The sequence below is a fragment of the Hyperolius riggenbachi genome, chromosome 5 (assembly GCF_040937935.1).
Source record: "Hyperolius riggenbachi isolate aHypRig1 chromosome 5, aHypRig1.pri, whole genome shotgun sequence".
In the NCBI taxonomy this organism is placed as follows: domain Eukaryota; kingdom Metazoa; phylum Chordata; class Amphibia; order Anura; family Hyperoliidae; genus Hyperolius; species Hyperolius riggenbachi.
In genome coordinates, this window is record NC_090650.1 from 441,699,358 (window position 1) to 441,718,609 (window position 19,252).

The following is a 19,252-nucleotide window of genomic DNA, read 5'->3' on the forward strand; positions in this document are numbered from 1 at the left end:
TGTAAACAGCCAGCTAGCGACATTCTGCGTGTTGCTAGCGTGGTGGTTTTTATACTGGGGACAGCAGAGCACGGGGGGAGGGGGGGACACTAAGGACACAGAGGCTGGACATTGTATGCCGAATGTGCCTCTGTGTCCTAATATTCATATCAGAAACCCACCGCGGGATCTCTTCAAAACTATCACCGACGTGAGGTCGCGGCACGCATGCGCGGAAGCATATTTTTACAATACGCTTCTGTGCACTTCCGCATACCTCAAAGCAGGAAGTGACAGCAAGCGCGCGTAACTTCTGGCTTGGCTGGTGGCCAGACATGAAACACCACGTACTAACGCTGCGTTCCCCGAAGGCCTGTTTCTGGCGGTGCGGCGGAAGCGACGCATCGCTAACGCTGGCTTACAGTGTGAAAGCAGCCTCAACCAACATTAAAAGCACTGCCGCCCCGGGGAAATACTCACCGATGGTCCAGGCGCCGTCATTTAAGCATCCTGCAGCTCCCAACAGCTTCTGGCATCCTCTGGTGTACGGCTCCCGGTGTCACCTGACCGTGCACGGCTGACGGAATGCCGCTGGAATGTGCAGGATGCCTTGAAGATGGCAACTAGATTGTCGCTGTTATCCCTTAGGCATGCCGGGTAGTTGAAACTTCCGGTTGCCAGAATTTCAGATAAGAGGGACTTTGCTGTATATTGAATGTTGCCTATCAGATCTCGTACATTTGCGCCTGCGCCGCTTCACTACAGTCCTCAGCAGCGCAATCTGAGAGGCGGTAACAGGATAGGATCTCACACATCTGCGCCTGCGCCGCTTCACTACAGTCCTCAGCAGCGAGATCTGAGAGGCGGTAACAGGATAGGGCGTATCACCCGGCATCAATGACACCCGCACTATAAGACGACCCCTGACTTTTCAGAAGATTTCAAGGGTAAAAATGTAGTCTTATACGCCAGCATATACTGTATTTGTGATGATATTTTAACTACAGTTCCTCTTTATAATAGACCTGAACTCGCAGAGAACACACAGAATACAAGGAAATTAACCCTGTGTGTATTTTAGAGAGAAGAGTCTAATTCCCCCTCATCTTCAAGTAATCACCAATGTAATTTGGTCTCTCAGTTGTGTCAGTGTTGGGGATCAGACCCAGAACCCCAGAGCTTCGGGGCTGGAGTGCAAGGCAGCTATTTGGCATTTCACTTTGGCGGTTTCCGGTTTGTACTTAGCCATTTTCCTGTGTGTTGTAGTGCGCCGGTGTGAAGGAGGGAGCCTATATCGTATCTGTCAGCGGCGTGGACTGCAGGTGGGCCAAACACTCGGAGGTCGTGGCGTTACTAAAGGAATCCGGCGAGGAGGGCGCCGACATCGAGATCGTCACCTTCCACAGCGCCGACACGCAGAATACGGTAAGAGCCGGTGAAGCTGGAACTGTCACTTATATTGTTGTCTGCCTTTCTTGTGTCTTTTATTGTCATTTTCTTGTCCTTGTTGTTGTCATTTTTCTTGTCATGTCACCTCTCTTGTTTTGTCATTGTCACCTGTGCAGTATTTTATCCTGACATAATGCTGTGTGTTGACCACCATATCGTCTGACGTTGTCACCTGATCAGACAGCGCTGTTTTCTGACATAGCGACACATTCTTATGACATCACACAGTCGCACAGAAATGAGTCAGGCACAGACTGCGCTGGAATTGTGGGCGCACCGTGCCCCTCTACAGGCCGTAGTGGGAATTACAGCTATATCGGCACTCGGGCAGTAATTTGGGAGCCAAATGACTATAAAAACGGTGTAATTTGTCCACCAGCAATATCTGGCAGCTGAATTACATGTTACCCCCACAGTCCACAGCCGCCTGGAGGGGGAATAGTAATTAACACGCCGGGACATGTGCAGCAGCAGCAGGGTGAGCTTTGGCTTTACTTTGCGCCCAACTTCCCAGCGGCTTAAAGAGCACCTGAAATCTTGCACAGGACAGAAGGAAAACGTAGAGAAATGCACCCTGTATGTATTTAGAGAGTTTAGCCTGTCTAATTCCCTCACATCTGTGACTAATCACAGCTGTAATTTGATCTCTCAGCTGTGTCACATGACTGCCATGGCAGATAAGCTCATTTGTAAGCACAGGATGTTAACCCTATGTCTGCTTCTAGTAAAGCAGGAAGTAGAAACATTGCAGATTGATTGCAGGATTTGTATTAACTGTAACAAATACATGTTTTTCTTTAAAGGTTATTATGCTGTTGCACATCTTTTAGAGCAGAGAGGAAATTCTAAGTTCAGATCCGCTTTAATTTAATGTATACCAAGAGCGGTACACACAGAGCATCGCAGCTTCCTGTATATGGGGGTGTGTAGCATGAGAGAGAGAGCAGTCAGAACACACAGAGCATCGCAGCTTGCTGTATATGGGAGATGTGTTGCTCTGCAAACAGTTAATCTCTCTAAGCAGTATAGGGAGGAGGTGGGCGGGGTTATTGATGATGAGACTGCAGAGCTGCAATGTTACAGGGCTGGTTACAAACCGTTAATGTCTGAGCAGTATAGGGAAGAGGTGGGCGGGGTCATTTATGAGACTCCAGAGCTGTAGTGGTACAGTACAGGACACAAACAGTTAATCTCTCTCAGCAGTATAGGGAGGAGGTGGGTGGAGTTAATGATGAGACTGCAGAGCTGTAGTGTAACAAGGCTGGCCACAAACCGTTAATCTCTGAGAGCAGTATAGGGAGGAGGTGGGCGGGGTCATAGATGATGAAACTCTGCAGAGCTTTTAGTGTTGCAGCACCGACCACAAACAGTTAACCTCTCTGAGCAGTACAGGGAGGAGGTGGGCGGGGTCATTGATGAGAGCTGTAGTGTTACAGGGCTGGCCACAAGCTGGGATCAGACACTGCTATTCAGGTGATGCTTGTCTGCTGTATTCCAGGCTTCAGAGAAGAAGTCCTCCATGCTGACATCCAGCGAAATCCTGAAAGCCAATAAAGAGAACGCTCGGAAGACCGCCGTCATCACGAAACGCTCCAGCACTTTACTGCTATGGAACCGCAAGAGTAACCCCAGCAAACGCAGCCCAAACCTCAGCGCCCTCCAGCTGCCATTCAGTGCAGTGCAGAACAGCGAGTCCATGTACTGAGCAAACTGATGGCCCCGCCCTCACCTGCCATTCAGTGCAGAACAGCGAGTCCATGTACTGAGCAAACTGTGATGGCCCCGCCCCCCCAGCTGCCATTCAGTGCAGAACAGCGAGTCCATGTACTGAGCAAACTGTGATGGCCCTGCCCCCCCAGCTGCCATTCAGTGCAGAACAGCGAGTCCATGTACTGAGCAAACTGATGGCCCCGCCCTCACCTGCCATTCAGTGCAGAACCGCGAGTCCATGTACTGAGCAAACTGTGACGGCCCCGCCCCCAGCTGCCATTCAGTGCAGAACAGCTAGTCCATGTACTGAGCAAACTGTGATGGCCCCGCCCCCCCAGCTGCCATCCAGTGCAGAACAGCGAGTCCATGTACTGAGCAAACTGATGGCCCCGCCCCCAGCTGCCATTCAGTGCAGAACAGCGAGTCCATGTACTGAGCAAACTGATGGCCCCGCTCCCCAGCTGCCATTCAGTGCAGAACAGCGTGTCCATGTACTGAGCAAACTGTGATGGCCCCGCCCCCAGCTGCCATTCAGTGCAGAACAGCGAGTCTATGTACTGAGCAAACTAATGGCCCCGCCCCCGGCTGCCAGTCAGTGCAGAACAGCGAGTCCATGTACTGAGCAAACTGTGACGGCCCCGCCCCCAGCTGCCATTCAGTGCAGAACAGCGAGTCCATGTACTGAGCAAACTGATGGCCCCGCCCCCCAGCTGCCATTCAGTGCAGAACAGCGAGTCCATGTACTGAGCAAACTGATGGCCCCGCCCCCCAGCTGCCATTCAGTGCAGAACAGCGTGTCCATGTACTGAGCAAACTGTGACGGCCCCGCCCCCAGCTGCCATTCAGTGCAGAACAGCGAGTCTATGTACTGAGCAAACTAATGGCCCCGCCCCCGGCTGCCAGTCAGTGCAGAACAGCGAGTCCATGTACTGAGCAAACTGTGATGTCCCCCCCCCCCCCCCCAGCTGCCATTCAGTGCAGAACAGCGAGTCCATGTACTGAGCAAACTGATGGCCCCGCCCCCCAGCTGCCATTCAGTGCAGAACAGCGAGTCCATGTACTGAGCAAACTGATGGCCCCGCCCCCCAGCTGCCATTCAGTGCAGAACAGCGTGTCCATGTACTGAGCAAACTGTGACGGCCCCGCCCCCAGCTGCCATTCAGTGCAGAACAGCGAGTCTATGTACTGAGCAAACTGTGATGGCCCCGCCCTCACCTGCCAGTCAGTGCAGAACAGCGAGTCTATGTACTGAGCAAACTGTGATGGCCCCGCCCCCAGCTGCCATTCAGTGCAGAACAGCGAGTCCATGTACTGAGCAAACTGTGACGGCCCCGCCCCCCAGCTGCCATTCAGTACAGAACAGCGAGTCCATGTACTGAGCAAACTGATGGCCCCGCCCTCAGCTGCCATTCAGTGCAGAACAGTGAATCCATGTACTGAGCAAACTGTGATGGCCCCGCCCTCACCTGCCAGTCAGTGCAGAACAGCGAGTCTATGTACTGAGCAAACTGACGGCCCCGCCCCCAGCTGCCATTCAGTGCAGAACAGTGAATCCATGTACTGAGCAAACTGTGATGGCCCCGCCCTCAGCTGCCATTCAGTGCAGAACAGCGAGTCCATGTACTGAGCAAACTGTGATGGCCCTGCCCCCAGCTGCCAGTCAGTGCAGAACAGCGAGTCCATGTACTGAGCAAACTGTGATGGCCCCGCCGTCACCTGCCAGTCAGTGCAGAACAGCGAGTCCATGTACTGAGCAAACTGTGACGGCCCCGCCCCCAGCTGCCATTCAGTGCAGAACAGCGAGTCCATGTACTGAGCAAACTGTGACGGCCCCGCCCCCCAGCTGCCATTCAGTGCAGAACAGCGAGTCCATGTACTGAGCAAACTGATGGCCCCGCCCCCAGCTGCCATTCAGTGCAGAACAGTGAATCCATGTACTGAGCAAACTGTGATGGCCCCGCCCTCACCTGCCAGTCAGTGCAGAACAGCGAGTCTATGTACTGAGCAAACTGTGACGGCCCCGCCCCCAGCTGCCATTCAGTGCAGAACAGTGAATCCATGTACTGACCAAACTGTGATGGCCCCGCCCCCAGCTGCCATTCAGTGCAGAACAGCGAGTCCATGTACTGAGCAAACTGTGATGGCCCCGCCCTCACCTGCCAGTCAGTGCAGAACAGGGAGCCAAGTCCATGTAATGATGGCCCCGGCTGCCAGTCAGTGCAGAACAGCGAGTCCATGTACTGAGCAAACTGTGATGGCCCCGCCCCCAGCTGCCAGTCAGTGCAGAACAGTAAGTCCATGTACTGAGCAAACTAATGGCCCTGCCCCCGGCTGCCATTCAGTGCTGAACAGCGAGTCCATGTACTGAGCGAGCTGCCCTGGCCCCGCCCCCCAGCTGCTAGAAGGAGACCCCAATAGTGTTATCCTGTAGGACTGCAATGAGGGGAGCACTTACTGCCTTTCTTTTCTGTTTTTTTTTTTTTTTTTTGTACATAAATGTAAAAGATAATTTATAAATTTTTCTGTGACTAAAACAGGCATCAGAGATTGTCCTGGTGTGGTTTCTGCTGACATCTCACTGACACGGTGACCTCATCTCACTGACACGGTGACCTCATCTCACTGACACAGTGACCTCATCTCACTGACACGGTGACCTCATCTCACTGACACGGTGACCTCATCTCACTGACACGGTGACCTCATCTCACTGACACGGTGACCTCATCTCACTGACACTGTGACATCGTTTTACTGACACTGTGACATCATCTCACTGACACAGTGACATCTCACTGACACAGTGACACCATCTCACTGACACTGTGACACCATCTCACTGACACTGTGACACCATCTCACTGACACTGTGACACCATCTCACTGACACTGTGACACCATCTCACTGACACTGTGACATCATCTCACTGACATTGTGACATCATCTCACTTACACGGTGACATCATCTCACTGACACAGTGACCTCATCTCACTGACACGGTGACCTCATCTCACTGACACGGTGACCTCATCTCAATGACACGGTGACCTCATCTCACTGACACGGTGACCTCCTCTCACTGACACGGTGACCTCATCTCACTGACACGGTGACCTCATCTCACTGACACGGTGACCTCATCTCACTGACACGGTGACCTCATCTCACTGACACGGTGACATCATCTCACTGACACGGTGACACCATCTCACTGACACTGTGACACCATCTCACTGACACTGTGACATCATCTCACTGACATTGTGACATCATCTCACTTACACGGTGACACCATCTCACTGACACGGTGACATCATCTCACTGACACTGTGACATCATCTCCCTGACACTGTGACACCATCTCCCTGACACTGTGACACCATCTCACTGACACTGTGACACCATCTCACTGACACAGTGACATCATCTCACTGACACTGTGACACCATCTCACTGACACAGTGACATCATCTTACTGACACTGTGACACCATCTCACTGACACTGTGACACCATCTCACTGACACTGTGACACCATCTCACTGACACGGTGACATCATCTCACTGACACGGTGACATCATCTCCCTGACACGGTGACATCATCTCCCTGACACAGTGACATCATCTCCCTGACACAGTGACATCATCTCCCTGACACAGTGACATCATCTCCCTGACACAGTGACATCATCTCCCTGACACAGTGACACCATCTCCCTGACACAGTGACACCATCTCACTGACACTGTGACACCATCTCACTGACACTGTGACATCATCTCCCTGACACAGTGACATCATCTCCCTGACACAGTGACATCATCTCCCTGACACAGTGACATCATCTCCCTGACACAGTGACATCATCTCCCTGACACAGTGACATCATCTCCCTGACACAGTGACATCATCTCCCTGACACAGTGACACCATCTCCCTGACACAGTGACACCATCTCACTGACACTGTGACACCATCTCACTGACACTGTGACATCATCTCCCTGACACAGTGACATCATCTCCCTGACACTGTGACACCATCTCACTGACACTGTGACACCATCTCACTGACACTGTGACACCATCTCACTGACACTGTGACACCATCTCACTGACACTGTGACACCATCTCACTGACACAGTGACATCATCTCACTGACACAGTGACATCATCTCACTGACACAGTGATATCATCTCTTTTATGCTGTGACATCTTACTTACAGATCAAGAAAGGGAAGTCCGCACAGTTGTCTCCAATATCAAAAGTGTATCAAAATAATAATTTATTCAGGACGTATCCACAACCATCAGAAAGCAATCGACTAACATGTTTCGGACACCAGGTCCTTAATCATAGTTGTTGAACAGCTTAACAAGTGAGGTTTAAAAAGAAAAGAGAAGGGGATGGAGCAGTGGAGGGCAGGACAAGGCCACTCCCACCAATAGGCGGGAGAAGGGGGAAAAAAAAGCCTCCCTCATGCCTCTACACATACCCCATAATAAAGAAGCATATTAAAAACCACACATAATTTAAAAAGGAGCAAAATACATGTATGAGGAGTGCATTAGCAGATGTAGCTCTTGGGCGAAAACAGTAGAAATTCAAATAAAGAATATATGTACATATGACATGTAACAAACATGACAACATGTAAACAAAAGGATCACTATCAATACAAAATCATATTACATTACAGCAATTATCCAGTGACCAAGGCCAAATCCCACCTGGCGTTCATTCCCTTCGGAAATCTAGTCCCAAGACGAAAAATCCAGTATGCCTCCCTCTTTCGTATCATGGCATCTAGGTCTCCTCCCCTCTTGGGCAAAGAAACCTTCTCGATGCCCTGAAAAGAGAAACCCGACATGTCACCACCATGTGTGATACGATAATGTCTAGCGACATTGGAGATATTTTGGGTAGACCAATTGACACCCAAAAAATGCTCAGAAATTCTAGCCCTGAGTGTCCTAGTGGTGCAACCAACATATTGGAGAGAGCAAATCCGACGTAACCAAATAAATAACATTCCTGGAGTTGCAGTTAATAAAATGCTTGATGGTGGATCTAAACCCATTGGACAGGGACTCAACGACCTTAGTCCTAGTGTGTAATTCGCAATAGTTGCAGGTCGGGGTTGCACACCTATATGATCCCTTAACCGCTAGCCATGTAGAGCAGTCAGTCGATGACATCTTACTTACTCTGTGACCTACAATTGCTATAGCCTTTTCAAGGGTTAAATCCCGTTCCACAAGCAATCTCTCTCTAAAGGTGGCCACAATTTGCCAAATGATCGTTTACAAAAGATTCTTCATATGAACAATCTAAAATGATCATTTGTGACCACTAATGGGAAAAAATAACTAATCTGATGAGATTGTCAGGAACGATCTGAAAATCGGATCAATTTCTTTACTCTGATTGGATTGGTTAGGATTTTTTTTTTCCCATTAGTGGTCACAAATGATAATTTCCGATCATTCATACGGAGAATCGTTTGTAAACTATCATTCGGCAAATTGTATAGTTAGTGGCCACCTTAACTCAGGTTGAGTTTTTCTACGAGTTAATCTCTTATTATTTCCTCTGGAAGAAGTTCTGGGTCACCATGAGCTTGCTGGTTAGTCTGTACCTCTTGGTGTTTCAAGTCCTACTGCATAGAGCCAAATTAATCCATGCCATGCACTGATGAGGATCAAACAATCCAAAACAGTCTGTATGCATGTTGGATTATTATGGCTCTGTACAAATTAGCAAGCTGACACATCATTGCATTCCAGTGGTTCTGGAGGTGTGGCTAGCTTTCAGGGACAACAAAGGGTGATTTGCATATTCAGCAGTAATGCATTGTGGGAGATATCATATCCTCGCTCCAACTTGAATAATTGCAAATACTTTCTGTTTTAAGAAGACAAACTTCTGATCTGCAAGAACCAAACTCGCATCTAATAGCCACCTGTCTCAATGCTGATATATAGAGCAATGTGGATCCACCGGCACTCTGTCCACGTTATTGGCATTTATATCTTTCTACAACCACATTTATTTAAAAAGAGAACCTTAACTGTCCTAAAAAAATAAAAAGTTTCACTTACCTTGGGCTTCCCCAAGCCCCCTGCACCTGTCCTGTGCCCTCCACGGTCCTCGACTATCCTCAGGTGTGCTCTTTCCTGCTCTCAGAAGCCATTTTCTGCTAGGAAAGTGTTTTATAGCTGGAATTTCTTATTAGTGAGGGTCACACTGTAGTCCCTTCCTGTCTGAGTCAGGACTGAGTCAGCCACTTACATACCTGATATTTAACTCTTTCAGGCAGAGAAAGAAAAAAAGGAACACAGCATAGTTATTTGTGTGCGCTGTACATAGAGATGAGCGTAATGACCTAATTACGATTTTGCGAAATTTCGCGTAATTAGTGTAATTACGATTATGGCCGTAAGTACATAATCGTAATGAAGAAGGATTTCGCGAAATTTCGCGTAAGCGTAATTTTCGCGTAATTTTCGCATTACAGTCGTATCATGCCGTAATTTCGCATTAAACGCTACCGTAATTTCGCGTTAAACCGTAACGCTCCGTATAATATAAAAAAGCAGCCGACTTTAAGGGTTAATAGCAAAGCCCCCTTAAATGCTAAGAGCCTCAAATTTGGAGAATATATTAAGGAGATCAGGAGGAATAAGAGGAAAAAATTTTTTTTCAAAAAGACCTTATAGTTTTTGAGAAAATCGATGTTAAAGTTTCAAAGGAAAAATGTAAACATTTAAAAACCCGCCGACTTTAACGGTTAATAGCAAAGCCTGCTTAAAGTTTAGGAACACCAAATTCCCAGGGTATATTAAGGGGATCAGTGGGAATAAGAGGAAAAAAATTTTTTTTCAAAAAGACCTTATAGTTTTTGAGAAAATCGATTTTTAAGTTTCAAGGGCGAAAATATCTTTTAAATGCGGAAAATGTCAGTTTTTTTTGCACAGGTAACAATAGTGTATTATTTTCATAGATTCCCCCAAGTGGGAAGAGTTTTACTTACTTCGTTCTGAGTGTGGGAAATATAAAAAAAAAACGACGTGGGGTCCCCCTCCCAGACCTCTTTAACCCCTTGTCCCCCATGCAGGCTGGGATAGCCAGAATGCGGAGCACCGGCCGCGTGGGGCTCCGCACCCTCACTATACCAGCCCGCATGGTCCATGGATTGGGGGGTCTCGGAAGGGGAGGGGCAGCCAAGCTTTCCCCTCCCCCTCCGAGCCCTTGTCCAATCCAAGGACAAGGGGCTCTTCTCCACCTCCGATGGGCGGTGGAGGTGGAGGCCGCGATTTCCTGGGTGGGGGGTTCATGGTGGAATCTGGGAGTCCCCTTTAAAAAGGGGTCCCCCAGATGCCCACCCCCCTCCCAGGAGAAATGAGTATAGAGGTACTTGTAGTACCCCTTACCCATTTCCTTTAAGAGTTAAAAGTAAATAAACACACAAACACATAGAAAAAGTATTTTAATTGAACAAAAAACATAACCACGAAAAAAGTCCTTTAATATTCTTAATTAACCATTAATACTTACCTGTCCCTTTAAATAAATGATCCCACGCAATATCCTCGGAAATGTTCTATCAGTTACAATGTAACAAAGTTATTATGTAACAACTTTGTTACATTGTAACTACGCCGCACCCGACGCCACTCGCCGCTCAGCCGCCGCATACGCGTCCGTGCAGGACGCTAAGTCCCCGCAGCTCCCGCTGTCCACCCCGCCCACATCTGTCACCCACATGTCACCCACATGTGGGTGACATGTGGGTGACATGTGGGAGAGGCGGGGAGGGCAGCGGAGCCGGCGGGGACTTAGCGTCCTGCACGGACCCGACAGAGCTCTGAGCTATATAGCTCAGAGCTCTGAGAAGCATCTTTGTATTTGGGCTCCAAGGAGCCCCATTGGTCCTTAGCAGACCAATGGGGTTCCTTCAAATCAGAAGGAACCCCATTGGTCTGCTAAGGACCAATGGGGCTCCTTGGAGCCCAAATACAAAGATGCTTTCGAGAGCTCTGAGCTATAGCTCAGAGCTCTGTCGGGTCCTGCAGCGCAGACGCGGCGGCGGCGGCGGCGAGTGACGTCGGGTGCGGCGTAGTTACAATGTAACAAAGTTGTTATATTGTAATAACTTTGTTACATTGTAACTGATAGAACATTTCCGAGGATATTGCGTGGGATCATTTATTTAAAGGGACAGGTAAGTATTAATGGTTAATTAAGAATATTAAAGGACTTTTTTCGTGGTTATGTTTTTTGTTCAATTAAAATACTTTTTCTATGTGTTTGTGTGTTTATTTACTTTTAACTCTTAAAGGAAATGGGTAAGGGGTACTACAAGTACCTCTATACTCATTTCTCCTGGGAGGGGGGTGGGCATCTGGGGGACCCCTTTTTAAAGGGGGCTCCCAGATTCCACCATGAACCCCCCACCCAGGAAATCGCGGCCTCCACCTCCACCGCCCATCGGAGGTGGAGAAGAGCCCCTTGTCCTTGGATTGGACAAGGGCTCGGAGGGGGAGGGGAAAGCTTGGCTGCCCCTCCCCTTCCGAGACCCCCCAATCCATGGACCATGCGGGCTGGTATAGTGAGGGTGCGGAGCCCCACGCGGCCGGTGCTCCGCATTCTGGCTATCCCAGCCTGCATGGGGGACAAGGGGTTAAAGAGGTCTGGGAGGGGGGACCCCACGTCGTTTTTTTTTTTATATTTCCCACACTCAGAACGAAGTAAGTAAAACTCTTCCCACTTGGGGGAATCTATGAAAATAATACACTATTGTTACCTGTGCAAAAAAACCTGACATTTTCCGCATTTAAAAGACATTTTCGCCCTTGAAAATTAAAAATCGATTTTCTCAAAAACTATAAGGTGTTTTTGAAAAAAAATGTTTTCCTCTTATTCCCACTGATCCCCTTAATATACCCTAGGAATTTGGTGTTCCTAAACTTTAAGCAGGCTTTGCTATTAACCGTTAAAGTCGGCGGGTTTTTAAATGTATACATTTTTACTTTGAAACTTTAACATCGATTTTCTCAAAAACTATAAGGTCTTTTTGAAAAAAAATTTTTTCCTCTTAATCCTCCTGATCTCCTTAATATATTCTCCAAATTTGAGGCTCTTAGCATTTAAGGGGGCTTAGGCTATTAACCCTTAAAGTCGGCGGCTTTTTTATATTATACGGAGCGTTACGGTTTAACGCGAAATTACGGTAGCGTTTAATGCGAAATTACGGCATGAACGAAACGCGAAATTTCGCATTGAAAATTACGCTTACGGTATTTTCAATTACGATTTTAATGGCAATTTCGCTACGCTAATTTCGCATCGTAATCGCAAATTTCGCATGCGTAATTATAGTAATGCGAAATTACGAAAATTTCAGCTCAACTCTAGCTGTACATACACATGTCTATCTCATCATGTCACATGTCACCTTGGGTATCCTTTAGTAACTGTCGGGCATAACATCAAAAATCAATTCTTTATTTTTATCTGGTAAACAAGTAATAAGGATGCTAACCAGGCAATCCAAAAGTTACACATCTCTATTACTTTTCTTGTTTATAAATGATCATTCCCCAGTTTTTATGACTCCTATTTGGTACACAGAAAATGTGGTACACAAAAGAGAAGTTGCAGGGCATGCTGGGTTGTCTTTTTTTGCTTCCCTACTTCCCCTCAGACTTAACTAATGCAGCCTGATTGGCTGAAGCCTTTTTCCCTCCTGTTTTCCCCTCCCACACCTCTGTTCCTCTCTGATTGGCCAAAATTTCTCAGGCTGAAACAATGCACTTTCTATAGTGAAAGGCGGGCAAATGAGGCAGAGGAGACTAAGGATGGATATTACATCACGGCTGGCTTCAAAATGGTCACAGTAAATATGGAAACTGTCTAGAATAGGATTCTCTACTTTTCCTTTATAAAATTCACAGGAATCATAACGTGGACAGTGCAATACATGTGTTGTGTGAGTAGAGCAAATATATATTTATATATATTTATATATATGTATGTATATATATATATATATATATATATATATATATATATATTTAAAAAAAAATTCTAAGATAGTTTGGCTGACCGCTCCTCTTTAAAGGACAGATGAGGAAAAATAGATGTCTGCAGATTTACTCACCTGGGGATTCCTCCAGCCCCTAGAAGCTTCTGTGTCCCTCGCCGTAGCTCTGCTCTCAGCCACTCTTCTGGGGTCCCCTCCATAGTGGCCGCTGATCCAGCAGTACTCCTCTTATGTCTCCAGCATCCATCAACCGGAACCAACAACACACAGCAGCACAGATCATATTATAAGAAATGCAAGTAGCAGAGTGCCATCTACAGGACAGATGTATGAACACCACATAACTACTGTAGAGTGAGAACCAGGCCTCGAGGAGCGTACACCTGCACAATTACTGTCTCCTGTGGACTCGATCCTTTGGGTGACAGTTTGGAGGGAAGCTCTGTATGTGGCTTTCTGTTGCTATGAAAAGGGGTGGAGGGGTGAGGAAGGTGAACAGTGGACTGTGCCGGCGCTTAAACGAGATGATCCAGCAGTCTTATTTTTGCCAGTTCAGCAGGGGGATCAGGAGGCCGCGGTACACGAGCTAGATTCTTCTCGGCAGATGTGGCACCAGAGGAACGCCTGGCCGAATATCTCTTATTCGCATATCTCTTATTCAATCCTCTATAATGAAACCCCTGTGTCACTGCGTGTGCTGTCCCTGTGTAGCTGGTCCGTGCTTTTTTGTTACTGCGCATGTGCCTCACAGAGACAGGAGGACGGGCCAGGGAGCCAGGCTGGCGTCTGAGCGGGTGCGTGCGCAGTGTGGGCGGCGACGAGAAACACAGACCCTAGAGCCCGTTTTTAAACGGCTTGGGTCTGCTAGTTTTATATATTTTCATGGGACAACACTGAAGAAATTACACTTTAGGCCTCTTGCACACTGCAAGCGATTCCGATTCAGATTCCGCTTTTTAATCAGTTTTTACCTCCAATTCAGATTCCGATTTGCAGTGTGCAGGGAGCAAACTGCAAATCGGAATCGGAAGTAAAAACAGATTAAAAAGCGGAATCTGAATCGCTTGCAGTGTGCAAGAGGCCTTACATTGTATCAAAGTAGTCAGTTCCTGTAATCCATGTCCTCAAGGTGGCCACACACGATACAATAAAATGATCGATTTTACGGCAATTCGATAAATATGATCGTATATCCTGAAAAAAATCGAAAGCTCTTTTTTTTTTTTTTTTTTTTTTTTTAATTCAACTGAAAAATCAGATCGGATTTCCTGTTTTTTTGTTTTTGTTTTTTTGTGTGTGTTTTTTATGGATCCTGGAATGCTGGAAATTTTTCTTAAATTTTTCAAAAGATTGTATGGTGTGTGTTAGATTGTCAATGTATTAATATACACACCCTAGCAATTTTCTCAGAGTTTCCAATCATTTTTATCATAATTGGGGAAAAATTGAACACGTGTGTGATACATTCGTCAGATTTTGGAAATGTTACAATCAGTCAGAAAAATTGACTGCGATTCTTAAATTGAACAGGTATTTAAAAAATTGTATGGTGTGTGGCCACCTTAAAGGGACTCCGAGCAGTACGGAAACTATGGAAAGATGGATATCATTTTAAAGCTCTCTTTCTCCTCTTTCCAATGATATATAAACCGCCGCCCTACGCCTTTTAGTTTTCGCTATTTTCTCGATTTAATTTTCCGCGGCTGCGATTTCGATCGCGAAAGTAGAGAAAACTAAAAGGCGGAGGGCGGCGGTTTAGGTGTCGCCAGAAAGAGGAGAAAGAGAGCTTTAAAATGATATCCATCTTTCCATAGTTACTTGTATTATACAGGGCGACTTTTTCCTAAATTCAGCAGCTCCATTCTGCTGAAAAAGTCGCCCTGTGTAATACAATGTACCTATGGAAAGATGGATATCATTTTAAAGCTCTCTTTCTCCTCTTTCTGGCGACACCTAAACCGCCACCCTACGCCTTTTAGTTTTCTCTATTTTCGCGATTGAAATAGCGTCCGACAATTTTTATCGCGAAAATAGCGAAAACTATTAGGCGTAGGGTGGCGGTTTATATATCATTGGAAAGAGGAGAAAGAGAGCTTTAAAATGATATGCATCTTTCCGTAGTTTTTGCACAGCTCGGAGTCCTTTTAAGTCTGCTTGTCTTCAGCAAACTGTGTGAGCTTTCTTCTGCATCATCTTTAGAAGAGGCTTCCTTCTGGGAGGACAGCCATGCAGAGCAGTGTAATGCAGTGTGGGGCGTATGATCTGAGGAGCAATGACAGGCTGACTACCCCCCCCCCCCCCCCCTGAGCAATCCTACCGCCACTCATACGTCTATTTGTAAAAGACAACCTCTGGATATGACGCTGAGCACCTGTCCTGCACTCAACGTCTTTGGTCAACCATGGTGAAGCCTTGGGGGGTCCAGGAAGGGGTGCTAGCTGATTGGCTGCCATGTGTCTGCTGACTGTGAGGTAAGCAGGGCTGTGGAGTCGATACAAAAATCTTCCGACTCCGACTCCTCAGCTTCTGAAACCACGACTCCGGGTACCCAAAATTGCTCAGACCTCGACTCCGACTCCTTAGTCTAATACTTAACAGAGCTGTGGACTTTGTACAAAAATCATGTGACTCCGACTCCTCAGTTTCTGAAACCAAGACTCCGACTCCGGGTGCCCAAAATTGCTCCGACTCCACAGCCCTGGAGGTAAGGGATCAAAGTTTACCTCAATGATAATGTATAGGGACGAATCAAACACGCCAAATGTTCGCTGTTCGCCGCGAATGCAAACAGCGGATGTTCGCAGAATTCTGTTCGTTGGTGAACTGTTCGGGCCATCTCTAGTTGGAATGAGTTTTGGGATTAAAACAAATAAACAATCTATAAATTGGCTGTTAAATATATAATGGGTATGTGAGAAGTTATTCACATCTGGGAAATCGGTGATCGAGATGAAGGGGTATCTGCTGTTATAATGCTGAGGAAACGGCTCCAGTGTACAGAATAGTCTATTAGAATGTTAACAATTTAGTGTTGATGCAAATGTATGCATTTTAGAATTCATCAATCAAAATAATGTACTGCATTGTATTGGACTATTCCAAGGTGCATTCATTTTGCGTAAAATTAACGAACTTTTCATCAACTTGGAATTATCGACTTGGACGTTCTCATTGACCGTCTGTAATATTGACTCCAGAATTAGGCTGCTAGTTGTCCTGTAGTACCCCATTCTGAGCACAAGAGGGCAGTATTGGAACATGTATGCTGCAGGCGGCGTGTACTGTATGAACTGTTCTCATCGTAACCGTCCTCTGCCCAGCACTGATTGTAGAAGGGAGATGATTGGTGTTCGGCCTGACCACATTCATTGCGAATTACAGCAATCTGTAACGCCCACACGCACTCTCGTGTCAAACTCTGCTGATAATCGCTCTCCCAGCACTGTACAGGTTAAAATTCAACTCCAGTCCACTGACGATAAGTTTCTTTGAAAGCAGGAAATTTGGGCACTCGCAGCTAATGGACGATTTGGGCGCCTGGTGGTGCCAATGTAAATATTGGCTATCAGGCAGAAGTTTGGGTGCCTACTAAAAATCATTCGAAATTAGATAACATTATCATTTATGAAATTTTTTTTCATTTTGAAAATTTTTTTTTTCAAATTTAATTAGAAAGTTATAGAAATCATCAGAAAGGGGGGTTTTAGAGTTAGGCATCAGGATGGGGGCGGGAGGGTTTAAAGGGAAGGTCCAAGCAAAAAAAAAAATGAGTTTCACTTACCTGGGGCTTCTACCAGCCCCATGTAGCCATCCTGTGCCCTCGTAGTCACTCACTGCTGCTCCAGTCCCCCGCTGGCAGCTTTCTGACCTCGGAGGTCAGGGCCGCATTGCGTACATTTTTACGCATTCCCGCTAGTGCAGGAACATTAACATATACATTTTTACGCGTTAGTGGTGCAACGCATACATTTTTGTTCCTGCACTAGCGGGAATGCGTAAGAATGTATGCAATGCGGCCCTGACCTCCGAGGTCAGAAAGCTGCCAGCGGGGGACTGGAGCAGCAGTGAGTGACTACGAGGGCACAGGATGGCTACATGGGGCTGGTAGAAGCCCCAGGTAAGTGAAACTCGTTTTTTTTTTTTTTGCTTGGACCTTCCCTTTAAGGTTTAGGCGTCAGGATGGGGGTGGGAGGGTTTAAGGTTTAGGCGTCAGGGTGGGGGGGGGGGGGGGGGGTTAGGGTTAGGCATTGGAGGGGGGGGGAGTGTTCTGTGTGAGAGTAGGGTTAGGTTTGTTGTAGTTAAATATTGGTAAAATGTACCAGTGTTTTGCTATGGAACCTGGAACAAGCATGCAGCCAGCGGGATCCCGCCCGGAATAAGCATGCAGCCAGCGGGATCCGGCCCGGAACAAGCATGCAGCCAGCGGGATCCGGCCCGGAACAAGCACGCAGCCAGTGAGGTCAGGCCTGGAACAAACATGCAGCCAATGGAGAAATGCTTTGTAAGGGCTGGTGCACACCAAGAGCGCTTTTGACCACTTTAAAATCACCAGCGCTTCAAAAAGCGCTTAGCTAATGTGTTTGAATGGGATGGATCACACCAGAGCGATGTGATTTTTTTTCGCAAACGTGGATCCTGCAGCATTTTGGAGGTGATTACACCTCAATGTAAATATAGGAAAAGTGGAAAATCACTGTAAAAAGTGCTGAAGAGAGCGATTTTTCTTGCCCAAAGCTGTTCACTTCCAGATCAAAGTTTACAAGAACGACAAAATCACTACAAACAACAGCTCCAAAATCGCTGGGCATAAATAGAAAATCGCTAGGCACATGCTGGGAATCGCTGCAGAAATCTCTAAGCATTTGCGATTACATCTATCGATATTGTTGGTGTGCACTCACCCTAACAAACATGCAGCAGTGGAGGGACACTTCCACATCGATACTGCAGAAAACAGCTCAGGAAATGTGGGCGCTCCATACGACACCATAGGCTGTAAAGTGAATTACCACTATAGCATTTGGGCCCTGTCAAAAGACGGCACCCAAATGACTATAAAAACAGCGTAATTTGGCTGCCAGCATTAGCTAGCAGCTGTATTACGTCTTTTCCCTGAGTCCATGGCGGCCTGGAGGGGGAATAGTAATAAACTCCGCCGAGACTTGTGCAGGAGCCGGGTGTCACTCTTCGTCATATGTAAGTCACATTAGCCAAAGTTCCCCTGGTCTGAAAGGAGCTTTTGGGGAGGTTTTAAGTTAAGGCTGCCATACACTGGTCGATTGCCACCAGATCGACCAGCAGATAGATCCCTCTGTGATCCAATCTGATCAAAAATGAATTTATTGGCTGCCTACACTGCAAACAGATTGTGAATCGATTTCACTATGAAACCGATTCACAATCTGTGGAGTGTATGGGCACGTTTAGAATGTAGATCTGTGCAGCTGCCCAATTACATCATTTGAGGATCACCCAAGGTGACTGCACAGCCTCGCGTTCTTATAGCATGCTATTGTCCTCTTCTCCCCTCTCCATAGAGCAGCACTTGCATCTTAGCTGTAGCTGAGCCTAAACGGTATACAGAGCCGGGACAAGGTCCTCCAGCACCCAAGGCTGAGACACCAAAGTGCGCCCCCTATCCCTCCCACCCAGTTATCACACACGGATTACTATTACACTAAGAGGCCCCTCCCCATCCCTCCCACCCCAGCCGTCACACACTGATTGCTATTACACTAAGAGGCCCCTCCCATCCCTCCCACCCCAGCCGTCACACACTGATTGCTATTACACTAAGAGGCCCCTCCCTCCATCCCTCCCACCCCAGCCGTCACACACTGATTGCTATTACACTAAGAGGCCCCTCCTCCATCCCTCCCACCCCAGCCGTCACACACTGATTGCTATTACACTAAGAGGCCCCTCCCCCATCCCTCCCACCCCAGCCGTCACACACTGATTGCTATTACACTAAGAGGCCCCTCCTCCATCCCTCCCACCCCAGCCGTCACACACTGATTGCTATTACACTAAGAGGCCCCTCCCCATCCCTGCCACCCCAGCCA

General features: G+C 47.3%; 1 protein-coding gene across 2 annotated transcripts in view; it reads left to right on the forward strand.

Annotated features, from left to right (window-relative positions):
* The window catches only part of RHPN1 (rhophilin Rho GTPase binding protein 1), a 91,580-nt gene extending 85,902 nt beyond the window's left edge, over window positions 1–5,678 (forward strand). The window contains exons 15-17 of one of the 2 annotated variants that reach the window (XM_068238120.1): window positions 1,246–1,404; window positions 2,927–3,141; window positions 3,830–5,678. In XM_068238120.1, coding sequence (XP_068094221.1) covers window positions 1,246–1,404; window positions 2,927–3,133 — 366 coding nt within the window. In that variant the 3' untranslated portion in view covers window positions 3,134–3,141; window positions 3,830–5,678. Of the gene's footprint in view, window positions 1–1,245; window positions 1,405–2,926 lie in introns of both variants that reach the window. The other variant, XM_068238119.1, reaches the window with a different exon arrangement.
* Window positions 5,679–19,252: the final 13,574 nt, after the last annotated feature.